Below are 27,652 nucleotides of genomic sequence, written 5' to 3' on the forward strand. Positions count from 1 at the left end.
AGGAGTTCTTGCAGGGCAGGCCTGGTGGTAATGAAATCCCTCAGCATTTGCTTGTCTGGAAAGGATTTTATTTCTCCTTTGCTTATGAAGCTTAGTTTTGCTGGATATGAAATTCTGGGTCAAAAATTCTTTTCTTAAAGAATGTTGAATATTGGCCCCTAATCTCTTCTAGCTTGTAGAGTTTCTGCTGAGAGATCCACTCTTAAACAGATAGGCTTCCCTTTGTAGGTAACCTGGCCTTTCTCTCTGGCTTTGCTTTTTTCCTTCATTTTTTCCAGTTTTTTCCAGTTTTTCCTTCATTTCAACTTTGGAGAATCTGATGATTATGTGTCTTGGAGTTGATCTTCTCGTGGAGTATCTTAAGGGTGTTCTCTGTATTTCCTGAATTTGCATGTTGGCCTTTCTTGCTAGGTTGAGGAAGTTCTCCTGAATAATATCCTGAAGTGTGTTTTCCAGCTTATTTCCGGTCTCCCTGGCTCCTTCTTGTACTCCAATCAATCGTAGCAGAACCGTCACTTTGGAATTAGATAAGTGTGTGTTTCAATCCTGAATCTACGACTTATCAGTGGGTGATCCTGGAAAGATTACTTCATCTTCTACTTCAATTCCCTCATCTTAAGATGTGGATAGTAAGGATTACTGCTGGATGGGGTGATGAGTTAGTAAGATAACACATGCAAGCACTTAGCACAATGTCTGGCACTTAACAAGCACCCAATAATGTTACCCATTACTGTTGATGCTTCCTAACTTTCCTTTAACTATCTTCATTTCCCATCTGCAAACAACCTGGAATGCCTTGATCACCATTCTACCTTCTTGTTTAACCATTATGTAACAGCTTTTAACAATTAATCCATAATCAACAGTCTATAGGTTAACATACCAAAACAGAGATACTGTATACAAGAGATGCACCCCAGTTTTACCAAGGGGACAAAGGCCCAAAAGTTTTAGCTTCTTTTGAAGGATGGAAAAACCAGAACAGTAGTTCTTCTCATCTACATTTTCCAGTTCAGTCACTCTGCCAGAGTAGAAATGCAAATTATTTTTCAAGAAAGTCAACTGTTGGAGCAGCTAGCTACTAGACAAGCAGCCAACAAGAGTCTCTATTTTTTTTCCCACCATATGATCCTGGTAGAAAGTTACTGCAGAGCATATACACTCAATCAGGTTACTAGGAACCACCTAAAAGAGCAAGGTAAGTACACAGGGGTCTTTTGTTTTTTTTCTCAATCAACAGATCTATTAAGCCAATTACCCTTTCTTAGTCTTCATTTATTCGTCTATAAATTAAAGACATAAGACCAGATGATGCCTAACATCTTTTCCATCTTAAGGAATTACAAATTCCTTAAGAATTAAAATAAAACAAATTGGAACTAGCCTTAACTATCCTAATTTTATCAGTTTTTAATATTTTAAAAATTTAAATATTTTATTATTTATATATTTTAATATATTTAATATAAATAAAGTTTTTATTTAATATATTTAATATAAATAAAGTATTTTATTTAATATATTTAATATAAATAAAGTATTTTATTTAATATATTTAATATAAATAAAGTATTTTATTTAATATATTTAATATAAATAAAATATTTTATTTAATTATTTAAATATTTTATTGTTTAAAATTTTTAACATTTTATTTTAATAAAATAAACATTAAGTACAAATGAACTTCATAAAATACTGGTCCCAATGACAAGTTCTTTCTTACTGTGGCAATAGGGTGAAGACTACTGGCTAAGAAAATATTTGATAATCTTTGTGATCACAGTGTTCAGCTTCTGCTCAAGCCTCCGACACTGGCCAATGTCCACTGACCAATGTCTATCTGGAGCTGTAAAAGTAATCTCTTCTTAAATATTTGATGTCGTGTTCCCCTTTGGTCTTCTGAACAAATTCAGTGACTCCTTTTCCTTTCACAGGTGTATCTAAATCTCCTTATAGGTATATATTTTCCCTGTTTACTGTGACTTCTCTAGTTTTCAAACTCTGTATCTGAATCCTTTCAAATATATTTTTAACTTCCTTTATTGCTGCTCTTTCTTTTTCTAAATGTATACTTGAATCACTTTTCAAATGTATATTATCAGCCTTCTGCAGTAGGATTACTTATGAGTACAAAGGCCTCCCTTCTGTGGATCTCAAAATAATTTCTGGAAAGGTGTATGTAGGGAAATCTTAATTTGTATAAGAGAGAACCTGTAAAATTGAGGTATAAGAACCAAAATGTGGCTGTAGTCACTCTTTTTATTTTTCCTACAGGCAGATCCCTAGTAAAATAGCAAAAGCCATAATTAAAATAATAAAATGTCTGTCGTCTTTTCCTCACTAAAATGAAGTACTCTGTCTACTAGGCTACATATCAGAAATGGAAAACGTGGTGTATCCCACCATCCCCAATCCCATCTGGCTAGGGCAGATGTCAACAGTCAATCAGCAATTTTCCTGTTGAGCTTAGATGGAGTTTACGAACATTTTATAATAAAGGGCATCAACTGATGGATTTAGTTCAGATTTTACTTGCTATTTTGTTATTATTCAGGCCATGGTTATAATATTGCTCACACATATATATGATAACTCAAAGAGTGTACCTGGATTGTTTGCAATACAAAAGATAAATGCTTAAGGGGACGGATACCCCATTCTCCATATGTGATTTTTATGTATTGTATACCTGTATCAAAACATCTCATGTATCCCATAAATACACATCCCTACTATGTACCTACAAAAATAAAAAAACCATATATATGAAAGATGGTATTTAAAATGATGCTGATACTCACAGCCAATCAGAGGAAACAAACCCAGTCAGGGTGTGTGTTTATAGCACCTACCTGGGCACCACTGTCATCTGAACTATCCCCAGAGCTCTGAGACTGAAGGAGGCTCTGATTTATACGGCTCAGCTCTTCTCTAAGCCTCACAACTTCCTCAGGCTTCATGGTCAACCGCTGTTCTTTTTCTTCATCTTTCATATCTTGATTCTGTTGTGAGCCCTCCTCCTTCTGTCCCTCTCTTGGAAAACTGCCCTCCTTTACTGACTCCTCTGGAATTTCCTTCTGCTTTCTTTCTCCTAATTTGGGACTTGGTGCAAATATAAAAATACAATCTATCAAAATGCTTATTATAGTAGTAGAATTGGGAGAAAAAAAGCTACAAGTCAAGACAGTATTGCAAACAAGATTTTCAACCTGAATTCTATAGCACAGCAGTCATCTTATTCTTAAAAATAAACTTTAAAAACATAAGTCAGTCAGGCACAGTGGTTCACGCCTGTAATCCCAGCACTTTGGAAGGCCGAGGTGGGCGGATCACCTGAGGTCAGGATACTGAAGACCAGCCTGGCCAACATGGTGAAACCCCATCTCTACTAAAAATACAAAAATTAGCCATGCGTGGTGGTGTACGCCTGTAGTCCTAGCTACTCAGGAGGCTGAGACATGAGAATCGCTTAAGCCCAGGAAGTGCAGGTTGCAGTGAGTCAAGATTGTGCTACTGCACTCCAGCCTGGGTGACAGAGTGAGACTCTGTCTCAAAAAATAAAAAATAAAAGAAAACCCACAAATGAGTCATATTTTTTACTTACACTCAGGGAGATGACCCATCATAGGTTTTCATTTATAGCCAAACCACCAGTTTAAATGAGTTTTATGCTTTTTCAACTTTTAGTATGGCATTGAGCAGACACAGGTTATAATGATTTTAATAAGCACTGGCCACTTTGGCAGGCACTAGGGCTTCAGGAGGACATGATCTCTGTCCCAAGGAGCTTACAATTTAGTGAGAAATGAGTAGTAAGTAATACAAGGCCTGATGGATGAGTAGGCACAAGCTAAACAAATGTAAAGGGAGGAAGGAGTGTGTATGTACTTGCATGTATGTATGGATGTTGGGGAGGGTGGGTGTTGGTATAAATGAGAACATGAACAAGCAAAGGTGTTCCAAAATGATTTAATAAATAAGATATGTAAAACCCCGAAGTAAAAGAGAGAAGGTGCTTTAGAAAGATTATTTAGACGCCATGTGGCAGGGAAGCCATTTGACAGACTGTTGTAATAATCCATGTAATAAATAACAATAAATAAAACTATGATGAATTCTGGAGATATTTAAAAGACAGTATTGATAAGGTTTGTCATTTATTGGATGTGGCAGGTAAGGGAGAAAAATGAATCATCATGACACCAGGATTTCTGACTTGGGCAAATGGGCAAGTGGATGGTAGACCAACATGGGGGAATGTGGCCATAGACTGACTACAGAGATGTCTGTGGTGAGGATACAGACACAGAAGAATGTGAGCAGAAACACTGGGATTGGATAAAATGAACCAGGGAGAAGGGGGAAAGTAAGAGGAGGCAGATCATCCTAGAGAGAAGCCTAAAAACTTGTAAGGAACAAGCAGAGGAGGTGAAAGCCACAGAAACCAAGAGGAGAGAATGCACCTTCAATGGTTAGAGAGTGTAGATGACAAGGAGAATGAACACAAATATGCTGGTTTTATTTTTATTCCCTCAATCTTAAATTTTGTTTTGAGTACCTTGAAACCTAGCACAGCATGCTTCATAGATTATAGCTGGTGATCAGATTCTTCCAGAAAGCAATTTGGCAGTACAGATCAAGAGCCATGGCCGGGTGTGGTGGCTCACGCCTGTAATCCCAGCACTTTGGGAGGCGAGGTGGGCAGATCGCCTGAGGTCAGGAGTTCGAGACCAGCCTGGTCAACATGGCAAAACCCTGTCTCTACTAAAAATACAAAAATTAGCCAGGTGTGGTGGTGCATACCAGTAGTCCCAGTTACTTGGGAGGCTGAGGCAGGAGAATCTCTTGGACCCAGGAGGCAGAAGTTGCAGTGAGACGAAATTGCACTACTGCACTCCAGCCTGGACGACAGAGGGAAACTTTGTCACCACACACACACACAAAAAGTCATAAAAATGTTCATACTCTTTGAATAATTGCATCTGAATGAATTTACTGCAATAAAATAATTCATAAGAAGAAAAAAGATGACTACAATAATGCTCATACTAAACAGATATGGAAATGGCTAAAAGAATTAAAGATGCTTCCACTTAAAAGTGACCTCAAGAGTATTCATAAACATGAAAACTACTTATCAAAGTAAAATTGTGGCACAAAAACCAATAAACATATATGTATTCATGTGTGTATGTACATACATATATACACACTATGGGAAAATGTCTAGAAAAACCTGGAAAGGAACAGGGAGAAAAATTGTATCTAGGGAGTGCTTTATTCCTTTTAAAATTCCTCTAATACTATAAAGAAAATAATTAAATATTTTATTTTGAATTTAGCAGTTTTAAAAAGACAATATATTCAAATGATGCAAAACAGTATGAGATAAAGGGTAAAATGCCTTAAATTTTTTTTTATAAAACAACAATGAAAGTTTCCATCATTTATAAACCCCTTTCCGTTTCTTATATCCAGTGGAAGCTAGACACACATTAAGACTGGGAAAATGCAAATGTATACTGTGTGTGTGTGTGTGTGTGTGTGTGTGTGTGTGTGTGTGTGTGGAGTCTCACTCTGTCACCCAGGCTAGAGTGTGGTGGGGCGATTATAGCTCACTGCAGCCTTGAACTCCCAGGCTCAAACAATCCTCCTGCCGCCTCCTGAGTTGCTTGGATTACAGGTGTAAGCCACTGTACCAGTAGTTTCATATTTGTTTTAAATGGAGAAAATGGACTTTTTCTTTGAAAAAGATGAAGTAGACACACTTTCCCCCTATTTTTACCATTAAGTACAACTAAAAACCCTGAACATTATATATAAAACAAACATTAAAAGACTTCGAAAGGTGGAGAGAAGAAAGCAGACCAGCTAGGGAACTCAAGACCCAAGGAATGACATGGCTGTGAGTTTCCTGGGTGTTCTTTTTGCCTCACAGATCCCTGAGTTGGAGCTGAAGAAGACAGCAACCCAGACAATGTCAACAAGCACAAGCAAAAACAGCAACAACAACAACACCAACAAAAGTCTGCCATCTTTAGCCAAAGCACCAGAAAAGGCCAAGGAAGAAACACAATTTTGGACAACACCTACCTACTCCAGCTGAACATCACAGAAAAAACTGTGGCTTCACCTCCACTCATGCCAGCAAAGCCCAAATTGGGAGCCTAGATTTCCACCCTCACCAGGCTGTAATAAGGGATTCCAATTCCTCGACTGGGGTGGTGTCAGAGAAGGTCAAGTAGGCACAAGGGACTTTTATCCCTGCCGGATAGTAAAGAGCTCCCCTACCCTGCAGTGTGAGGGGAGACCAGGTGGTGAGTTTGGAATTCCAACCCACGTGGAAGTGAGGAGGCACACTTCTCCCTTTCCACTGGGGTGGTGTCAGAGGAGGCCACCACCTAGCACAATAAGCCACCCCCACCCACCTGCCTTGTGGTATCAGTGGTAGCCCCGTGAAGAGAAGTCGCAAGGCATTCCTCCCCTTCTCAGCCAGGTGCTGTAAGTGGAGGCTACTGGACAACAGGAACTCCCACCCTCACCAGGTGTAATAAGGAATGCTTCCTTCTGCAATTACCTCAAAATAATTTTTAAAAATCTTTTCATTTAAAGTATATTTTTCCATTTAAAAAATGGAAAATCCATGAACTGGTTCTTTAAGTTTAATATATATGAAGGTGCTTCATTTGTCACATTAAGAAGAATGAATGACTTTATAAAGACCAGATTTAACCAGACCAATTTAATTTCCTTATAGAAGAACACAAGTGGCCTTTGTTATGTTTCCATAGTTTAAAGATAAGGTTTAAGTGTCCCTCCTCTTTGGTGGGTCCATGAGATGTGCCTGTACAGCCACATTCAGAGCACATGGCAGTCAAGGAGTTTTCCCTGACTTGGAAGGAATGAGCAGTGCTCTCCAGGATACAATTTTGGGCTAATGCCATTTTACATTTTTATTAATGGGCTGGATAAACAAATTGCATTCACATGAATCAGTTAATTAGTAAATTAAGGAGAACTAGCAACACCTGGGAATACAGGGATTTAATATTTAAGTGATATTGATTCAACAGGACAAGAATCCATGAAAATAAATGCTCCCCAAAAAGAACAGAATTTGGCTAGGTATAGTGGCTCATGCTTGTAATCCCAGCACTTCGGGAGGCCAAAGTGGGAGTATCACTTGAGCCCAAGAGTTCGAGACCAGCCTGGGCAACATAGGGAAAGCACCATCTCTACAAAAAAATTTTAAAAATTAGCTGGGTGTGATGGTATGTGCCTATGTGCCTGTAGTCCCAGCTACTCAGGAGGCTGAGGTGGAAGGATCACTTGAACCCAGGAGGTCGATGTTGTAGTAAGCTGTGATGGCACCACTGCACTCCAGCCTGGATGACAGAGCAAGATCCAGTCACACACACACACACACACACATAACAGAATTTATCCTTCAAAAGGTATAAGAGAAAATGTGTATACTTAGAAACCAAAGGAAGGCTGAACAGATTTTTTAAAAGTAATACCTAATAGTATGTATTACTTTACTATTATGTTCACATAATAACAGTATTGCATTAAAGTTGTGTGGGCAAAAGCAGACTATCAGCCAAAAAATTATATGGAGTTGAGAACATGTCCTATAGCCAGCACATCTGCATCTTAGGAACTGGAAAACCCACCATGACTCTCAAATTTTTGCTTCCTCCTGTTGCAGTTCTTAAGTTTTAATTGGAAGGGTTTATTACCTAGTTCTTATTGAAACACCTCCCTTCTCCCCGCTTCTGCTTTTTTACATCATTCAATACTTTTGCAATTGTCACCAGTCTTCAGCTGGTGGGAGATATCTAGGCAGCATCCCTATCCTATTCCTTTTCTAGTAGCATACATGCATAGCAGTCTCAAACATATACAGATTCAAGAAAGAGCACAGTACAGTAGAAACCATGAGCGCTAGTCCTGTATCTTCCACCTACTATTTACGTAACCTTCCACAAGGCAGAATCACTCAGAGTCTCAATCTCTTCATTTGCAAGATGCCCTTTCCTTTCTCATAAGCTTTTTGGGATCTTTTGAAGTAAAATGTAAAAGCATTTTGAAAACCTACAAGTATAAGATATCATTAAAGTGAATTAAAGCCTAGTAGAACAGAATAGGGGTGGCTAATGATGAAACTTTGTTCCCACAGAGGAAGAAACAGATTCAGTCATTTATTTGTCAAATATATGTTGAATATCAATTATATGACAAGGACTACTCCATATACTAAGAATTCAAAAGGGTGATCAACACAGCCAGGTCTGTGCCCTCACAGAGCCTACATCTAGAGGAGGACAAAAAACAAACATGCAAACTAATAAGATAATTACAGACTATGAGAAGTCACAAACAAGGTGACATGGTAGAGTATTTGGAAAGTAGGAGTTACGATTTTCCTAGACATAGCAGTTAGGAATTACCACTCTGAGAGGCAGTTAGCCACATGAAAAGCTGGGGGAAGACTATTCTGAACAGGGGAAACTTTTAGTGCAAAGGTCCTGAAGCAGGAACGTGCTTTAAAAGTTGGAGGATCTAAAAGGCAGCAAGATGAGGAGGAGGGAAGTAGAGGCCAAGTCATGGAGGGCCTTATAGGTCATGGTAAGGGTTTAGATTTTAAGTGCAATAGGAAGCCATGGAGAGGGTTTTAAGAGAGAGAACAATATTATTCGATTTGCATTTTAAAAAGACCATTTGGTTACTCCATGGAGAATGGATTGGGAGGAGGGTATGGAAGCAGGGAGGCCAATTAGGAAGATACATAACAGTCCTGATGAGTGATAGTGCTATGGAGTAGGGTAATAACAGTGGAAATATAGATAGAAGTGAACAGATTCAATATTTTATGTTTTCATTGCAGAAGTGACAGAATGTGTTGGTGGAACAGATGTGGGGAAGAATCAAAGGTGACTCCTAGGTTTTGGCTTCATCAGCTGTGTGAATGGAGGGGCTATTCACTGAACAGATTGGACTGGGGAAGAAATAGTTTGGAAGAGGAGGAAAAATACATTGGTAGTCTGTGGAGGAGACAGAAAGTCAACATCATCAAGTTGAACTTGAAATTAAAATGGACTTGAACACTTATCAAACAATTCTTGATAAAAGTAGTAAGGATGCAATGAAATAGTGAATGAGAGTGTGTTGGAAAGAACAAAGCTCATGAAGGTCAAGGGAAGCCACCAGCTGTTCTGGCCCAGGCACAGGTTGAGATTAGCTGGGTTCTATAAGCTTGGGGCTGCCATCGGAATTCCAACTCTGGATTCAGTTGCAAGATAGTGCAATCATACACCCATTGTACACAGTAGGAGTAGGGGGAAAATTTCATTTATTCAAATATTTTGTGAGTACCTACTATGTGTCAGGCATTGTTCTAGACACTGGAGACATAGTCAAGAACAAGAGAGGCTGGGCTTAGAAGAGTTCCTCCCACCTTACCTCTCATGTTATACATATAGAGAGATTGAGCCCTAAGCAATTTTTCAGCACCATAAAGCTCATTTTCTGAGAAAGTGACCTAGAACGCAAGTGTCCCAAGACCTTCTTGCCCTTAGGATATTTGTGACTACATCCTCTCCAAAGTGGATAAAGTAGTACTTCTCATGACTCAGAGTTAGGAGTCTTGGGTCCTCATCCCAGTCCTGCGAATAACTTGCTGTGTATGTGATTGTGAATGAAATAGTCATTTCAGTTTTCTTGGTCTCAGAGACCTCATTTGTGAAAAAAGAAGATTTAGCTAAATATCAGTGGTTTTCAAACTTATTTTAGCAGTGGACCCTTTGTTAAATTAAAAATCTTACACAAAACCCAATATATGAGACATAAAAGTGGAGCTTCTCTGGGTGAAATGGGAATGGAGGGCTCAATAGTCCCATTCATCAAAAATTTACTCATAATTTATGAGTAAAATAAATTTCCTCATCTTACAAGGTAATTTCTGAGGCCCCTCTGCACAATTCCTAAAGTTTTGGGAAGTAGAAGTTTGAAAACTGCTAAGTTGGAAGATCTCCTGAAGGTGCCCCCAGTTCTAAGAGTCTGTTACTCTATGACAACAGCACTATAAACAGAAAAACAAGACATGGCCCATTACCTTAATACCTTAAAGGAGCTTAAAATCTAGTAGAAGAAATGTACTGTAAGAATCAATCAATCAACTTGGCTTATAAGCAGCTTCTGTGTGCATGAGACCATGCTAGGTATGCTGTACCACTTGCTACTTCACTTCAGTTGAAGACTCTGGCTCATGGCTCTCTGTCACCTGCTTCACCCCAAGTCCTGCCATTATAGTGGAAGACTGCAAGTCCCATAGAGACCACCCATGGATGCCTCGGCATCGCTTCTTTCATCTCCTTCTCTCTAATTACCTTCTCATCTCTCCTATTTTGCCAACTACTTGCATGACCATATCATGAGTTGTCAGCAGCAGCAACTATTTCACTTCTGAAATATTAAAATTAAATGTTAGATTCCAGCTTTTCCTTTCTATATTACTTGGTCCCAGGGCAATCACAGTATCTGCAATTCCTTGTCTCTTTTTCTATCAGTTTTACTGATAAAAAGTCCTTTCTTTACTTGCTTCCAAATCTAACATAGAGTTTAGAGTTCATTATTTCAATCACTGTCTAAATAAAATGGTCAACTCTCTTACTCCTTTGTCCTTCCACTGCACTCATGTGGCAAAACCTCAACCCTGGATCAATCCAACTGCCTTCTGTTGACTATACTAAACTACTGAATGTTACTAAAGAATATCATCTATTCTCAAAGACAGATGTTCTCTAGCCTGTTCTCATCTTCTCTATGCTACCAAACTCTGTAGTAGTTTCCTACTGTCCAGACTCCCTAACACAGGTCTTCATGTCCCTTCATTATCAGGCCTCTGCCTGCCTCTTCATTCTCACCATCCCCTTCCCCATTTCCTCACTTCACACTCCATGCTATAGCAGCATAGAGGTCACTTTTAGGGCCTCAAACAAATCATGCTTTCTCTTGCACGTGCCATATCTCCCCTGAAAATTATTCTCCCATCTTTTTGCTTGGCCCCTGATTACTCAGACTTTTTCTAAGAATATTTTGGATTCATTACCCTGGGCCAGGGCCCATGCTTTGTGTTTCCATAGTACCCAGTACTGCCTTGTTTAACCATTTTTCTCCATCAGACTATGTGGACCATAAGGATAAGAAACTGTGTCTTATTTTGTATCCTCAGTACCTACCTACAGTGCCTGACACATAGTAAAATCACAATGTCTTGCCGAGTGTGGTTGTGTTATGGACCCATGATGAGGGCAGGCTGTGAAGAGAGGAATAGGAGACAAACAAGTAGGAAAACATTATGAGAAAAAAAGGAGAAGGAGGCAGATGGCAGATACCTAGACTTTTCAGAGTCCCAGTTATGGGAAGCAGATTGGACCAAGTCCTGGAAACAGGTGGCATCAAGGAGTTCTTAAGAGGGAAGGCCATTATCTTTCTTATGGCAAGGTTTCCCACCCCTAGATGAATTAAAGCTACATCCTTGCTCCCCAAGGCAAGTATCCCTGCCAATTACCCAAAATCACCTGGGTGGACTTTTGTCAGATTTGATTATTTATGTCAGCTCCTTCTTGAAGAACTTTCAGATTGACCATTTCATCTTCATTGCCACTTACTCAATGTAGGCAACCATCTCTTCATCTATCACACATATAGATTAATTGGTCTATCTTCCATCTCCATTTTATCTAATAAAGAGATACTAGAACAATCTTCCTCAAAAATCCTGTAAGACACTGTTCCAGTGCTCAAGAACTAGACTTTCTTTTTCCCTACAGTAAACCTAAATGCTGTGATGTGGCTGCTTGGCTCTCTGTTTTTGTGACCGTTATCATACGCCTTCCCCATCATCTCTCCATATGCTCTCCCACATCTCCAACTAGGTTTCATGATTGTGAATCTTAGACTCAAAGCTTACTCTAAAGTTAAAAGCAACTTTTAGGAGGGCATAATATTCAGGAACCCCAAACTGGCAAAACAATCTCCTTCTATCTTTAGAACATTTACAAACATTTAGAACATGAATTTGTCTACACCTAGACTATATTTTCTCACTTCATTGATGAATGTATCCTTTGGTATGGTATATGTCAAAATGGACATCATCGTTTCCTTTTGATTATTTAGTTCTAAACTTTTTCCCAGAAAAAATTTGATTGCAACTATTAACTTAAGTGCCCAAGAAGATTGGTGCACTTGCCAAAACCTCGTGTTTCCATGAAAGGTACTTTTGGTTAAAAAAGTAGAGGTACAGGAGCTAGAGGGCAAAATTAACAAGATAGATAGACACACAGATCGATAGAGAGACAGATAAATAAGAGAAAAGTGGTCAAAAAATTATCAAATGCAATGTTAGAGACAGCAAAAAACAAACTGTGCAGAATATAGTCATAATTATATAAAAATATACACATATATGTGTACATATACAGAAAAAAGAAAGAAAAATTAGGATGTTAACATCTTTCCTGGGTGAGAATTAACAGTTGTTATAATCTCCTTATACTTTTGCATGCTTTCTAAATCTTCTAATAAAAGGAGATATACACACACATACATATATATATATATATTTGTTTTTGTTTTTGTTTTTTTGAGACAGAGTTTCACTCTTGTTGCCCAGGCTGGAGTGCAATGGCACGATCTCAGCTCATCACAACCTCCACCTTCTGGGTTCAAGCGATTCTCCTGCCTCAGCCTCCCGGGTAGCTGGGATTACAGTCATGCACCACCACGCCCAGCTAATTTTGTATTTTTAGTAGAGACGGGGTTTCTCCATGTTGGTCATGCTGATCTCCAACTCTTGACCTCAGGTGATTCGCTTGCCTCGGCCTCCCAAAGTGCTGGGATTATAGGCGTGAGCCACTGCGCCAGGCCGCATATACTCGTTCTTTAAAGGCAGGAAAAAGGTTTTAAAATGTAATAATATATCAAAAGACAAACTTTTTGGAGAATGCTTATAACTAATTTTTCCACTCACATAATTTGGAAATGAATATCAAATTATTATTATTATTTTGAGACAGGGTCTGGCTCTGTTGCTCAGGCTGGAGTGCCGTGAGTGACACAATCATGGCTCACTACAATCTCTACCTCCCGGGCTCAAGCAATCTTTCCACCTCAGCCCCCCGAGTAGCTGGGACTACAGACACACACCATCACGCCAGGCTAATTTTTGTTTTTTGTAGAGATGGGATTTGCCATGTTGCCCAGGCTGGTCTCAAACTCCTGAGCTCAAGCCATCTGCCCACCTCAGTCTCCCAAAGTGCTGGGATTACAGACTTAAGCCACTGTGCCCAGCCGAATATCAAATTCTTATAATGATCAAGCCAAATAAAATATACCCCCTCCGAATAATTAATGTGATATAGGATTTTCCCAATTTACCAGAGTTCCTCTCTCTCTTCCTTTGGGCTTTGAATTTCTATTTCCAAAACTGGTTCATTAGACTCAGGATCTTTACAGATATTTTCACTTGTAATTAAATTAGAAGGTGCAGTTTTCCCCCTGAGAGTAAAATGATTTAATTGTGCAAATTCTTGTGAAAGCTTCAAGACCTGCAAAATTAAGTGAAAAGACAAATATTCTATTTTGCATACTTTTATTTATAGTTGTGAAAAAAGTATATTGATTTCATTAAATGCTTAACTATTGGCTTATATAATATCAAATGACATCCTAATTAAAGTCTGATTCCAACTTAATTTAATACTTTGCAGTTGTTATATAACTTAATCGATTTTTTTAACCATAGGCATAAGGGTATGTAAATTCCCATATTTTTTTTTTAAAAAAAGGTATTTTTGGTCTCTGGGGTTGGGCTGTCAGAGTGCTGTTTAGCATTTGGTTATACCTTTTAACAAGCACAAATATGTGATCTACAGAGTTTTACACTATTACCACACATTTTTGTTTTCAAGTTTTGAATGTACTTCATTGATTCACAAAAGCAATAATATATAATAAAAAGCAACAATATATTGCTGCCGGAAAACATTAGAAAGAATATTAGATATATCTTACAGAGGTGTCTTCTGTATCTATAAGAATATTAGATATATCTCACAGAGAAGAGCTTTCTTCCACAGTGGTTCTCAAATCACTATGATGTAAGAGCATCCACTGAAGAATTTATTAAAAATGCAGTCTTGGCCGGGTGCAGTGGCTCACACCTGTAATCCCAGCACTTTGGGAGGCTGAGGCAGGTGGATTGCTTGAGTCCAGGAGTTCAAGATCAGCCTGGGCAACATGGAAAGACGCTGTCTCTATGAAAAATTAGCTGGGCATGGTGGTGGTGTGCATCTGTAGTCCCAGCTACTCAGGAGGCTGAGATGGAAAAATGGCTTGAGCCTGGGAGGTGGAGGTTGCAATGAGTCAAGATCAGGCCACCGCACTCCAGCCTAGATGACAGAGTGAGACCCTGTCTCAAAAATAAAAATAAAAAATAAAATATTTGTTAAAGAAAATGCAATCTTATATTGTAGCCCCTACCCTGAGTGAGATTCACTATCAGTGGTCTGGGGCGAGGGAAGGGGTGGAATGGAAATCTGTACTTTGAATAAGCCTCCCATGTAACTCTGCAAGTAGATGCTTTGACAGTCACTGCCTTTTGTGATTTGGCAAATCATTTGTTCAGTCTTTTTGTTTTGTTTTGACAAACAGATTCTAAAGATTTCCTTTCCTGTAAGGTTACTCTATATCTTCATATAAAATGAAAAAACATTTCCTTCAGGGAGTAGAAAGGATGGGTGGGGAATGAGTCTAAGAAAGGAAGATGGGCTAGGTGCAGTGGCTCATGCCTGTAATCCTAGCACTTTGGGAGGCTGAGGTGGGAGGACTGCTTGAGGCCAGGCGTTTGAGTCCAGCCTAAGCAACATAGCAAGACCCTGTGTCTGTACCCAGATAAACAAACAAATAGAATGGAATAAAAAATAAGAAAGGAAAATGAATCCCCATCAAAGTATTGTGCTAAGGTAGACAACAGCCTGCCTGACTCATATCCTGAGGCTGTCTGAAAATGCAAAGCTTCTACATGTTTGATTCTAAGAACACAATGGACTTAATTACAAAGATCAATTTAAGTTTACTTTAAGAGATCCCTTTGGTTTCCTACGCCTTTTCAATTCTCTGAAGAGAAACTACAGTGTGTAAAATGGATTCTAATCTCATAAAATCCATGTAATTTCATATGGACTATAATCTTTCTAGGGGAGAAGGTTGGTCTTGAATTAGTCAAGTTGGGAAGATATGGATAAGAGAAGAGACTACAAATAGCACATTTTAAGCATGGGGAGCAGTATGGTCAAAGGCACTGACGTAGAACGGAGTATAGAGTAATTTGGGGGAAAGTAAGAAGGATAATTTCATTGGAATAGAGGCTACAAAGTAAGGAGCTGCAGGAATAAGGCAAGATTGCAGGAGTTTGAGACCAGCCTGGCCAACATGGTGAAACCCCATCTCTACTAAAAATAGAAATCAGCCAGGTGTGGTGGTACCTGCCTGCAACCCCAGTTACTTGGATGGCTGAGGCATGAGAATCACTTGAACCTGTGAGGTGGAGATTGAAGTGAGCCAAGATCATGCCACGGCACTCCAGCCTGGAAAACTGAGTGAGAAAGAAAGAAAAGAAAGGAAGGAAAGAAGGAAGTGAGGGAGGCAGGGAAGGATGGAAGGAGGGAAAAAAGAAAAAAAGAAGGCTGGTTGCGGTGGCTCACACCTGTAATCCCAGCACTTTGGGAGGCTGAGGCAGGCAGATCATGAGGTCAGGAGTTCAAGACCAGCCTGGCCAACAGAGTGAAACCCCGTCTCTACTAAAAATACAAAAAATGAGCTGGGCGTGGTGGCAGGTGCCTGTAGTCCCAGCTACTCAGAAAGAATAAGGCAAGATTGAAGGGAGAGGTCAGATTATAAAGGAACATAAAGGACAATTTTCTTAATGAGCTTGCATTATTTTTGTAAGCAGGAAAAAATATTCCAAAATGCTACTTAATCACTAATTTTTGTGGTCATTGTAAAAAAGTAAACATTACAGATAATAAATGTTAGTCTCTTCACCGCATGTTCTCACTCATAGGTGGGAACTGAACAATGAGATCACTTGGACTCAGGAAGGGGAACATCACACACCAGGGCCTATCATGGGGAGGGGGGAGGGGGGAGGGATTGCATTGGGAGTTATACCTGATGTAAATGACGAGTTGATGGGTGCAGCACACCAACATGGCACAAGTATACATATGTAACAAACCTGCACGTTATGCACATGTACCCTACAACTTAAAGTATAATAATAATAAATTAATTAATAAAAAAAAATCACCACAAAAAATAAAAAAATAAAAAAAAATAAATGTTAGTCTCTTAAGAAGTAAAGAAAGGCAACCTGGCAAAATAGGGAGACCCTGTCTTTATTAAAGAAAAATTTAAAATTAGCCAGGTGTGGTGCCGGGAGACTGAGGCAGGACAATCACTTGAGGCCAGGAGCGGGAGGTGAGTTATGATCTTGCCACTGCACTCCAACCTGGGTGATGGAGAGACCTCATCTCGGAAAAAAAAAAAAAAAAAGATAAAACAGTGGAGTTTAGATTTGATGTTAGAGCAAACTGAAAGCTGCTGAGGGTTTCTGAAGAGGATGGTGACACTAACACAGAGCATTTTCTAGGTATTCTGAATTCTCACATGACAAAGTAGTGTATATCTTAAGTGAGTAGAAGCTTTATTCTTTATAACAAAGAAAGTTAAAGCCATCAGACCCTCCATGACATGGATATTGTGGAACAGGACCAACTCTGTTCCAGACTTCTTCCTACCAAAATTGTATCTTAGTGATACAGCTCAGTTTAATAATCAGCCATGTTTAAGTAGCATAAGAATTAAGCTGATGGTTCCACTTTCTGATTGAGGCCTTAGGCTAGGGTAGAAAGAGCATAGGCTGAGAATTACCACGTAACTCGGCAGCAGTCTAATATCCCTGGGCCTTGGTGTTCTTATGTGTAAACTGAAAGAGTTGGCCTACATGATCATACTCCTTTCAGTTCTAAAATTCTGTATGAGTCTAGACGTTGTAACCCAAACAAAATGACAGCCTGTAAAATGGGGGATTCAGCAAATACATACAACTTCTTTAGCAAGACTATCTTTAAGTCTAAAGCACTCTATATTCTGAAGAAAAACTAGAATATAATTTAAAAATCAAAGATTCAAAACAGAAACTTTCAATGAGTAAAAGTTTGATGGGAAACATAACACATAGTCTCAAAGTATCTCCCCAAAAGATATTTATGAATTGCAAAGACAAAAGTAATAACTTTGTAGTGGAGAAATCTAGCAGACAGTACCTTAACCAAATGATCCAAGTTAGTATCATAAGTAATAGAACAAAAAATGTCATGTCTCCTGATAAAATACACTGAGAAGGATACAACATTATCTCTGTAGTATGGGTAATCTGAATTATATTGTGAGAAAACATCAGACAAATCCAAATTAAGAGACATTCTTCAAAATCAATGGTCTTGTTATACACTGCATGTTTGTGTTGACTCAAAGCTCATATGTTGAAAGCCTTACCCCAATGGGATGGTATTAGGAGGACCCACTGGCAAGTAATTAATTCACAAGGGTGCAGCCCTCATGATGGTAGTAGTGCCCTTATGAAAAGAGACAGGAAAGAGCTTGTACTCTCTCTCTCTGCTCTTGGCTATGTGACGATACAATGAGAAGACAGCTGTCTGCAAATCAGGAAGAAGGCCCTCACCAGATACTGAATATGCCATCTTGATCTTTGATTTTTCCCAGCCTCTACAACTGAGAGAAATAAGTATTTGTTTAACCTACCCAGTCTATGGTATTATGTTATAGCAGCCCAAACTGACTAAGACAGTACTCTTCAAAAATATCAAAGTCATGAAAGACAAAGACAGACTGAGGAACTTTTGCAGATTGAAGGAGCTATAGAGACATGACAATTAAATGTAATGTATGATCCTGGGTTGGATCTCAGATAGGAAAAAAGTTATTCTCTTGCTATAGAGGGGAATAATTGGTAAAATCTGAATATCAGCTATAGATTAGATAATAGTATTGTGTCAATGTCAATTTCCTGATTTTGAGACTTGTACTGTGGTAATAGGAGATGTTATTGTTTTTAGTAAACCCACATGGAAATATTTAAGGATAAAGGAGATTATGTCTCCAACTTACTCTCAGAGGGTTTACAAAAAAACTATCAGTGTGTGTGTGTGTGTGTGTGTGTGTGTAGAGGGAAAGAGAGACAGTGATAAGGTAAACACGATACCATGTTAACATTTGGAAGAGTGAAAGTATATGGGAATTCTTTATACTTTCATAATTTTTTCTGTGAGTCTGGTATTATTTCAACATAAAAAGTTTAAGAAAAAAGGAGACCCAGATCAGCAGAGCAGATTTGGATCTCTTCTTTTATATTATATTCTTCTCATTTCAGCTCATCTGTTGTTAACTTTGTCAATGATGTTTTAAAAGGCATGGTCCTTTAACTGTACAACATGATGATAACTTACCTTGCTGACAAGGTCCCACAAAAAAGGCTAGGTTGTATATTAAGCTCTACATATTTACTCTCCCAGGCAGCAGACCCTATGTTCTGGACCTTTCCCTCCCATGTCACATGCTATCTGATCTATGTCCCAATCCCTCAGCAACCTGCTCCTGATTTTCTGGGGTAACTACACACAGTTTAAATTAGGCTTTGATTTAGTTATTCCTTACATATGACATTAAAATATGGCCTAATATATTTTAACTGCTGTATTCAAGACTTTGCTCCTTATCTTTAGTCTAGGTCAAAAGAGTGATTGAGGAAGGGAATTTTCAGCTAGGAGGCGATAGTGATAACCTAATAGGTGGGACTCTAGAAATTATACAGGCAACCTTTCAGTCTAGTATTGGACTAGATAAGAATTCTTTGCCCTGGTCAGGTAGCTTTTTTTTTTTTTTTTTTTTTTTTTTTAAGAGATGGGGTCTCACTATGCTGTCCAGGCTGAAATGCAGTGGCTATTCACAGGCACAATCATAGCACGCTACAGCTGGGTGCAAGCAATCTCCCTGGAAGCCATTTTTAAACTTAGGGAACAAGCTTGAATCAGGATATTTGAAAATTTTCCTAATTCTAAGCCCAATTTTCAGTGTAACTGAGAAAGAAACTTTGATCCTAAATTTTTAAATTGAAGACATTTAAATACATATTTTACACTATAATATGTGCTCCAAAAATTAAGTTGGTGGGAAGCTGATTTAAAGTAAAAAAAATCGCAGATTAATCCTAATTGCCAAGTACTGGTTGAAGTCTGAATACTTATCCTGACGTATAGCTTGACTCATAATCCACAGTATATGGCAGTATATGGCAATTTATGCTATAAAAATAGAAGAAACTCCAATTCCCAAATCATCTGATGCTTAAAATTAATTTCCTTGTATCCTATCCTCATAAAAGCTACGTTAAATATTGAACATTTAAATACCTAACTCAGTCTCACCTTTGTTTCTAATTCAGAATTCTCTCTTCGTAACAGGTCACATGCTATTAAAAAATGGTCTCTGCTTTCTGATGCCCCTGGGAGATTGTGAACTTCATTATAAAGGCATATAAGCTCTGACTTTGATTTTTGCAATTCCTGATTAAGAAATGAAGACATTTAGTAAAACAAAATAAGACTATTTTCCCCATAAAAGATATAATACTTCTACGAATGAATCTTGAAATGGTCCTGACAAATTTTTTGTTTTAAATATTCCAACCTATCCTTCTGGCAGACCGATGCCTTTCTTAGTAGTTAAAACAAAGTTTACATAAATCAATTAAATCAATTATTAAATCAATTAAATAAACTGAGCATTCTTCGTTTCTATCATTCACGGGTTGAAAGATTTAGTTTCTAGAGTCCTTCCTACATTAAGCAAGGCTTATATACAGGTAAATTCTTTGGCAATGCTTGCAACGACTGCCAATAGTTATATTATCTGTTTCTAAAATGTATCTTTTTAGAAGTACCATTTATAGAACAAAGTGCTATGTGGTTTACCTTTAATGTTCTGATAACCTTATAAGGGAATTGTTGAAAGTAAAGCTCAGAGATCTTAAGTGACCTGCTAAATTCACATAGCCAGGAAGTATAAAGCTGAGATTCCAAATCCATAAATCTGTCTGACTTTAAACTCTGTGGTTTTTAAAAAAAATATTTATTTATGTAGATTGATGCGGTCTCACTGTTGTTGCCCCGGCTAGAGTGCAGTAGCTATTCACAGGTGTGATCATGGTGCACTATAGTCCTCAACTTCTGGGCTCAAACCATCCTCCTGTCTCAGCCTCCCAAGTACCTGGGACTATAAGGGGGCCATGATGCACAGCTTAAACTCTGCGTTCCTAACTACAAATTATGCTTATTTAATTATATCCAGTGACTTAATTAACCAGGATTTTCTTTAATCCTCTGATGTTTTTTCTCTTTCTCTCTTTTTTTTTTTTCTTTTTTGAGACAGGGTCTCACTCTCACTGGAGTGCAGTGGTGCAATCACAGCTCACTGCAGCCTTCACCTCCTGGGCTCAAGTGATCCTCCCACCTCAGCCTCCTGTGTAACTGGGATTACAGACACATGCCACCACACCTGGCTAACTTAAATTTTTTTTCTTTTTTTTTTTTTTTTTTCTGTGGAGACAGTGTCCCACTATGTTGCCTAGGCTGGTCTCGAACTCCTAGTGATCCTCTTGCCTCAGCCTCCCAAAGTGCTGGGATTACAGATGTGAGCCACTGTGCCCAGCTTGATTTTTAAAAATATATATCCATGAGAGAAAACACTTTGGCTAAATGCAGATTTCTTTTTTTTTTTTTTTTTTTTTTTTTGAGATGGAATTTTGCTCTTGTTGCCCAGGCTGGAGTGCAATGGCATGATCTCGGCTCACTGCAACCACGTTCAAGCGATTCTCTTGCCTCAGCCTCCGGAGTACCTGGGATTATAGGCATGCACCACCATGCCTGGCTAATTTTGTATTTTTAGCAGAGACAGGGTTTCTCTGTGTTGGTCAGGCTGGTCTCGAACTTCTGACCTCAGGTAATCCACCCACCTCGGCCTCCCAAAGTGCTGGGATTACAGGCGTGAGCCACCGTGCCCAGCCTAAATGCAGATTTTTATCAGATTTTTACACTGATGACACAGGATGTGCACTGATTGATTGGTGGAAGACTTTGGGTTGAGAGTCAGTCTGTGGTGCTCAATGAAGGGAATAGATTATATAAAATTTACTTTAGGAGAGGAGCTGCTTGGTATTTTCCCGACGACTTGAAGTCAAAGTGGAAGGTAAATGCTGAGAAAGGCTTAGACAAAAGGCAAGAAGGTAGAGGGTGGCCTCCCAAAACCACGGGAAGAGGGTAAATGATAATGATTTCCTATCTTATTTCACTGAAAATTCCTGTAGGTCATTAGGATGAGATTAGAAGCACTGCAACCTATAAAGTGATTGAGTGTCACTATCCTCTAAATTACTGATTTTGACTTCTATGAACTTACTTCCAGGTCTCTTTTCAAAATATAGGCTGATTGTATCTCCTGATAGATCTTTCCAAGATGGCAGGACAAGAGGTTAAAACGAGAGATAAGTCCATGACTCTATAAGAGAGATAAGCCCAACACTACAACAATCAAACATCTGCTAAATAAAGGACTCTTTGATCAGTGCTAGAACTCAGCTTGGAGAAACAACAGAGCTACCCCATTATTATTATAGAAACACATATTCTATAGTGCTATGGACTGAATTGTGCTCTCCCTCCCTACTCATATTGTTGAAGCCCTAATTTCCAATATGGACTGTATTTGGAGATAGATAGGGTTGATAGGGAGGTGATAAAGGTCAAATGAGGATAGAAGGGTGGGGCCTTAATCCAGTAGGGTTAGTGCCTTTATAATAAGAGGAAGAGACACCAGAGCTTGCTCACTCTGTCACGTGAGGACAGAGCAAGAAGGTAGCCATCTGCAAGCCAGGAAGAGAACCCTCACCAGGAACTGACTCGGCTGGCACCTTGATCTTGGACTTCCCATCCTCCATAACTGTGAGAAAAATAAAATTCTGTTGTTTGAGCCACCTAGTCTGTGGTATTTGGTTATGGCATCCCAAGCTGAGATGTACAGTCATACTTCATTTTAAAATGATAACATGAAATCCCTAAATTAGAACTACAACAAGAAGAAAATAGCTTCCTGAATGGTAATACCTCACTTTCAGCTTTCAAGGCCTTCTCTGCAGTGTCAAGACCAGATGCCAACTGCTTCTCTCTCTCTCTCTCTTTTGACCACTCACTTTCAAACATTTCATTTTTTTCTTGGCTCATTTTCAAGATCTGTAAAAAGCATTTTACATAAATAATTTTATATATAATAGCAGTGTTTCCTACAAATTCTGATGATAATTTTCTAACTCAATAATGAAATCATTCAGGGCATTTATGAATCTAGGAAAACTAGTTTATAGCTCATAAGATATGTTTTTCTCTCCAAGCCTTAATTTACACAATAGTAAAATGTAGTAACACTTGTTCTACCTACATTATAGCCATCACGGCAGGAATAAAATGTGATTTTGAAACTATTTTATAAAATTTGATCACTTATCAAATATAAGGCATTATTGAAATCTTTCCAAATTATTTGAAAATAATAAAAATTGGAGTCATAATGATACCAGCTACTTTATATTGAGGACTTACCACATGTCAGAGACTATGGTAAGTATGTTAGATGCATTATTTCATTTTGTTTTTCTAGGACCCCTATGAGATTGGAATTATTGTTACATTATTTTTACAGAGGAGACATGTGAGGCTTAGATATGTTACATAATTTGTCCAAGTTCACACAGTCAGCACTGGGATTCTAAGTCAAGTCTAACTTAAATTCCTTACTTTTAATATCTACTCTATTCAGCCTTGCCAAAGTGAGTTTTCTCTTATGTACAAAAACCTATTAGGAGATAAAATTAAGATCAAAATACAACTTAGGAACACAACAAAAATTCAGCCAATTTTTTTGATGATCACACTATCACCAAGCAGCAGACCCCTCTCCATTATTTTTTAAATTTTTAAAAAATTATATATATTATATATAACATATATATATGTTATATATAATATATATATAATATAATATACATATATAAAATAGTGATGGGATTTCGCCATGTTGCCCGGGCTGTTCTCAAACTCCTGGGCTCAATCGATGCACTAGCTTCGGCCTCCCAAAGTGCTGGGATTACAGGTGTGAGCCACCGTGCCTGACTGACCCCTCTCCATTGTAAAAGCCAACCTGTCAAATGAACTAATTGCACGTTTGGTTTGGCCAGTCAGGAAGCAGCTGAAATTGGCACATCTATACTTGGTAACTTGGGAAATGCAGAGTAGTATGTAGGAACAGCCCTCCCAGTCCTGTTCTACTGGTTTCCAATAGTGGCATCCTGAGCTAGTTACTTCACTTTTCTTAGCCTTAGTTCCTCATATTAAAAATAAAGATAATGAGGCCTGGACATATATGGGCTCCTCAGTTATAGAAGATGCTCTGTAAGTGGCAGTTTATATTATTATTGGATTGTTCTGAATTTTTACATTCATTCGTTAGTAAGGCAATACCTTTAAATCATCCTTATAATTTCAACACACCAACTTATCCTAAATACATTAGTAAATGGGCTCTTTACTGATTGACTACTCCTAGCAAGGTTTTCTGTAACCACTGGTCACAATCATAGGATGTATATTCCTAGAAGTGTCCTTTCTCCTTTTGCCTATTTTCAGTCATTCTTGAGCATCCTTATGGTGTCTGCCTTACCTGTATTAGAAAATGTAACTGAAAATTATCCCTTTTTTTTTAACCTCATTCAAATCTTGTACTTTGTCTCTTGATCTTTTGTACTGGTTTCTCTTCTATCTTTCTATGTTACTGATAATTCAGGCTCTAAAATGGAAGTCTTAATCTAAATAAATCACCAGTTACAAAATGTCATTTTAAAAAAATACCGAAAAAGGCCAGGCGCGGTGGCTCAAGCCTGTAATCCCAGCACTTTGGGAGGCCGAGAAGGGCGGATCACGAGGTCAGGAGATCGAGACCATCCTGGCTAACACGGTGAAACCCTGTCTCTACCAAAAACAAAAACAAAAAACTAGCCGGGCGAGGTGGCGGGCGCCTGTAGTCCCAGCTACTTGGGAGGCTGAGGCAGGGGAATGGCGTAAACGCGGGAGGCGGAGCTTGCAGTGAGCTGAGATCCGGCCACTGCACTCTAGCCTGGGCGACAGAGCCAGACTCCGTCTCAACAACAACAAAAAACTGAAAAAAAAAAAAGCTACATTTCTTAAGCATCTTCTTCGGAGGTAGTAGCCCTGAAATTGCTTCCTAGCAACAAGTTTCACCTCCTATCTGGTCTTGAATCCTTTAGAGATTTGCTTTATTATGGATTTGAGACTTTGTTGTTGTTTGGTAGCTAAGCCAAAGAGAACAAGTACTAGAAAAATACACTACAGAATCTTGATTGTTCTGAATTAATCAAACTACTAATTTACCTTTCTTATGTTTAATGTCAGTAAAACAGAAATAACAGTCCCAAGCTGATGAGTTGGAAAGAACGGGGAATGCTACTAGAAAAGTGGATACTAACATCTTAGTGTAACTTTTACAATTCCTCCTGTCCAGTGGTATGGACAAAAGATGTAGTCAAGAATCATGTCAGCTTAGTAGCACTGCACAAGGAAATGGAGAAGAATAAATATTTTTTCCCAGAGTATCTTCTCCCATCAGCCACCATCTGCACTGGTGAATATTTTTTTCAAATTCACACACGACATGCTGATGCATTCAACACACAAGGCAAGAATTCATTTAAGCTCCACTCTTATGCCACCTGAGATGCTTCAGTACAAAGCAGAAGAAACATCTCAACTCTCAAATATGAACCCCCCCTCATTTTCTTTGTCTTTTCCTAGAGTAAGAATGTCATGTATTTCAATGCTATAATTTTTAAAAGATAGCTTTCCCAAAGAAGATATATTTAAAATTTACCATAATTTGTGGCATATTGAATATAGTTATGCCTTTAGGCAATTTATGTACTTAATGAGCCCAGTAACCAAAGTTTAAAGCAGAAAACCACAAGAAAGGGGCAGCAAATAATGTGAGAGATGAGCAATAGGACACAGAGATCTCTGGGTAGCTGAGGGAGCCTACCTCACCTGCCAGCCAGCAGTAAACAAAGAGGACTAATGACTTAGCATGGGTAGCCACCAACGACTCTGGAGATGGTGTAACAGCTCAGAATTTTCCACTTCCAATATTCTACTCTCTGACAGGTGGGGATCACCTAATGCTCTGAACTAAACTGTGCCTCCCTGCATAGTATGACAACGTTTATTGTCGACCCACTATGTGCTTGCATCGTGCTGCGCCCTCTCACAGGCACAGTCAGATGAAAAGACGAACGCAGGCACTGTGGAAAATAAAATACTGCCTGGGCATCTCCTGTAGGTGGAGGTGGTTTATGTGCTCCGTGTTGGGCATGCTGTACCCCCATGAGTTATAATAAGTCCTCTATATAAATCTCCTCTATAAGTTGCCACAAGAGTTGGCATGGTGTAGAAAATGAGCCCTGGGGCCGGATAAACCTGGATCAGCTCCTGGCTGCAACTATCACTTTGGTCAAGTTCCCTTAAGTTCTAACAAATATGAAATGGGAATGCTCCTGCTTACTTTGGTGAGGGCTGTTTAAGATATGACAAGGTTTCTCTTCAAACAACCTGATTAATCCTTTATTCTTTAATTCTCAATACCCCCTCCACCTCTTTTTCTTTTTCTTCTTTCTTTCTGCTTTTACTACATGCCCAGGCATGCCACAATACCAGTGACATTATCAACACCAGCTCACATTCCTTTCCTTATTTTTTAAAAAACTGACTCTCTAACTTGCCACAGACAACCCCTTCCCTTTCTCTCCTCTCTCCCTTACATGCCCACCTTATCTATAAAGAAGTTTAAATGTTTAGCCAATCAAGTCTAGCTTAAATTATACAGCCCAACCCCAGCCAGTGGGGAAAGAGCACAGGGACAAGATTTACGTCGAAAATAAAAATTTTCACTCTCCTTTATTCTATATGCTCTTGTAATGACCAGCCATACAGGAGGCATCCCTCTGCACAAAAATAAATTTGCTTTGCTGAAAAATCCTTTATCTAAGTGCTAATTTTCCTTACAACTCCAAGCTCTATTTCTAACAGGCTGTTATTGGGATTAAATGAGATTATGTTTGTTAGACACCTAGAACAGATCACGACACATGACAGACGCTCAATATATTGTGGCTATTATTTTTCCTACCACATACCTAGCATTTCTTCTATTTTAAGTATATTCTCTGAGAACATGCGTAATAACAGCACTAAGATGGTCTATTTAGTTATAAGTCTGTCTCCATAGAGAAATGAGTAAGGAACACAGTTACATCTTGAGAACAGTGCTTGATATAAGGAAATTATTTCCTAAATTATTTTTCCTTTTTAAGCCACAGGACTCCCCTGTCCCCTTTATTTTCAGAATAATTCTTATGGAAAAACCCTTTACAGAGTTCCCAGAAGTGGAGATTTCTCTGACTGATGTGGAGGTAGAAGACCCAGAGCTTTCTATCTATGGAACATCAAAGATCCCTGGAACACAGTTTGGAAACCATGATGGCAAAAACAGTAAGTCTTTTTTTGTTTGTTTTTTAAGAGACAGGGTCTCACCATGTTGCCCAGGTTGGTTTCAAACTCCCAGGCTCAAGCAATCCTCCTGCCTTGGCCTCCTGAAGTGCTAGGATTACAGGTATGAGTCACTGCGCCCAGCTAAAACATAGGTCTTGTAGTCAGGTTGAGATTTGAAATCTTGACTTCCACATTTACAAATCTGTGATCTTGGTTTTCTCATCTGTAAATCAGGGTGAACAATACCTACCCTCTCTGAATTTCTGTTAAAATAAGTTACGGCAAACCCCCAGGAGAGTCATTACAACACTGTAGAGACTCATATATTAGTTTCCATCTGTATTTGACAGGGTTCTTTGGAGAAACAGAACCAACAGAAGATTTTATATATATGTATATATTATGATTTCACTATCATTTAGGCTGAAGTGCAGTTGTATGATCGCAGCTCACTGCAACCTCTGTCTCTTGGCACAAGCAATCCTCCCACCTCAGCCTCCTCAGTAGTTGGAACTACAAGCAAGTGCCGCCACGCCAGGCTAATTTTTGTATTTTTTTTTGTAGAGGTGTGGTTTTGCCATGTTGCCCAGGCTGGTCTCAAACTCCTGAACTCAAGTGATCCACCCGCCTTGGCCTTCCAAAGTGCTAGGATTACAGGTGTGAGTCATTGTGCCCAGCCCAAAAATAATGTTTAATCAGATATCTGGGCATTCCAAACCTCAGTCAGGTTGACATACAAAGTTAACCAGTACACCATCTATGCTAGTTCATTCTTGCATTTATAATAATATAAAAAACTACCTAAGACTGGGTAATTTATAAAGAAAAGAGGT

General features: G+C 38.7%; 1 protein-coding gene across 16 annotated transcripts in view; it reads right to left on the reverse strand.

Annotated features, from left to right (window-relative positions):
* CCDC30 (coiled-coil domain containing 30) overlaps positions 1–27,652 on the reverse strand; it is a 192,114-nt gene that overhangs the window by 96,411 nt on the left and 68,051 nt on the right. For 2 of the 16 annotated variants that reach the window (XM_077961306.1, XM_077961288.1), the window contains exon 7: positions 22,317–22,442. The exons of 7 other annotated variants lie outside the window; for them this stretch is intronic. In XM_077961306.1, coding sequence (XP_077817432.1) covers positions 22,317–22,442 — 126 coding nt within the window. Of the gene's footprint in view, positions 1–2,858; positions 3,109–13,452; positions 13,623–19,583; positions 19,722–21,612; positions 21,712–22,316; positions 22,443–23,969; positions 24,071–25,319; positions 26,017–27,652 lie in introns of those variants that run through there. 7 more of the 16 variants (XM_077961294.1, XM_077961253.1, XM_077961264.1 and 4 more) reach the window with 7 other exon arrangements.

This window comes from Macaca mulatta, chromosome 1, assembly GCF_049350105.2.
Source record: "Macaca mulatta isolate MMU2019108-1 chromosome 1, T2T-MMU8v2.0, whole genome shotgun sequence".
NCBI classification, from domain to species: Eukaryota; Metazoa; Chordata; class Mammalia; order Primates; family Cercopithecidae; genus Macaca; species Macaca mulatta.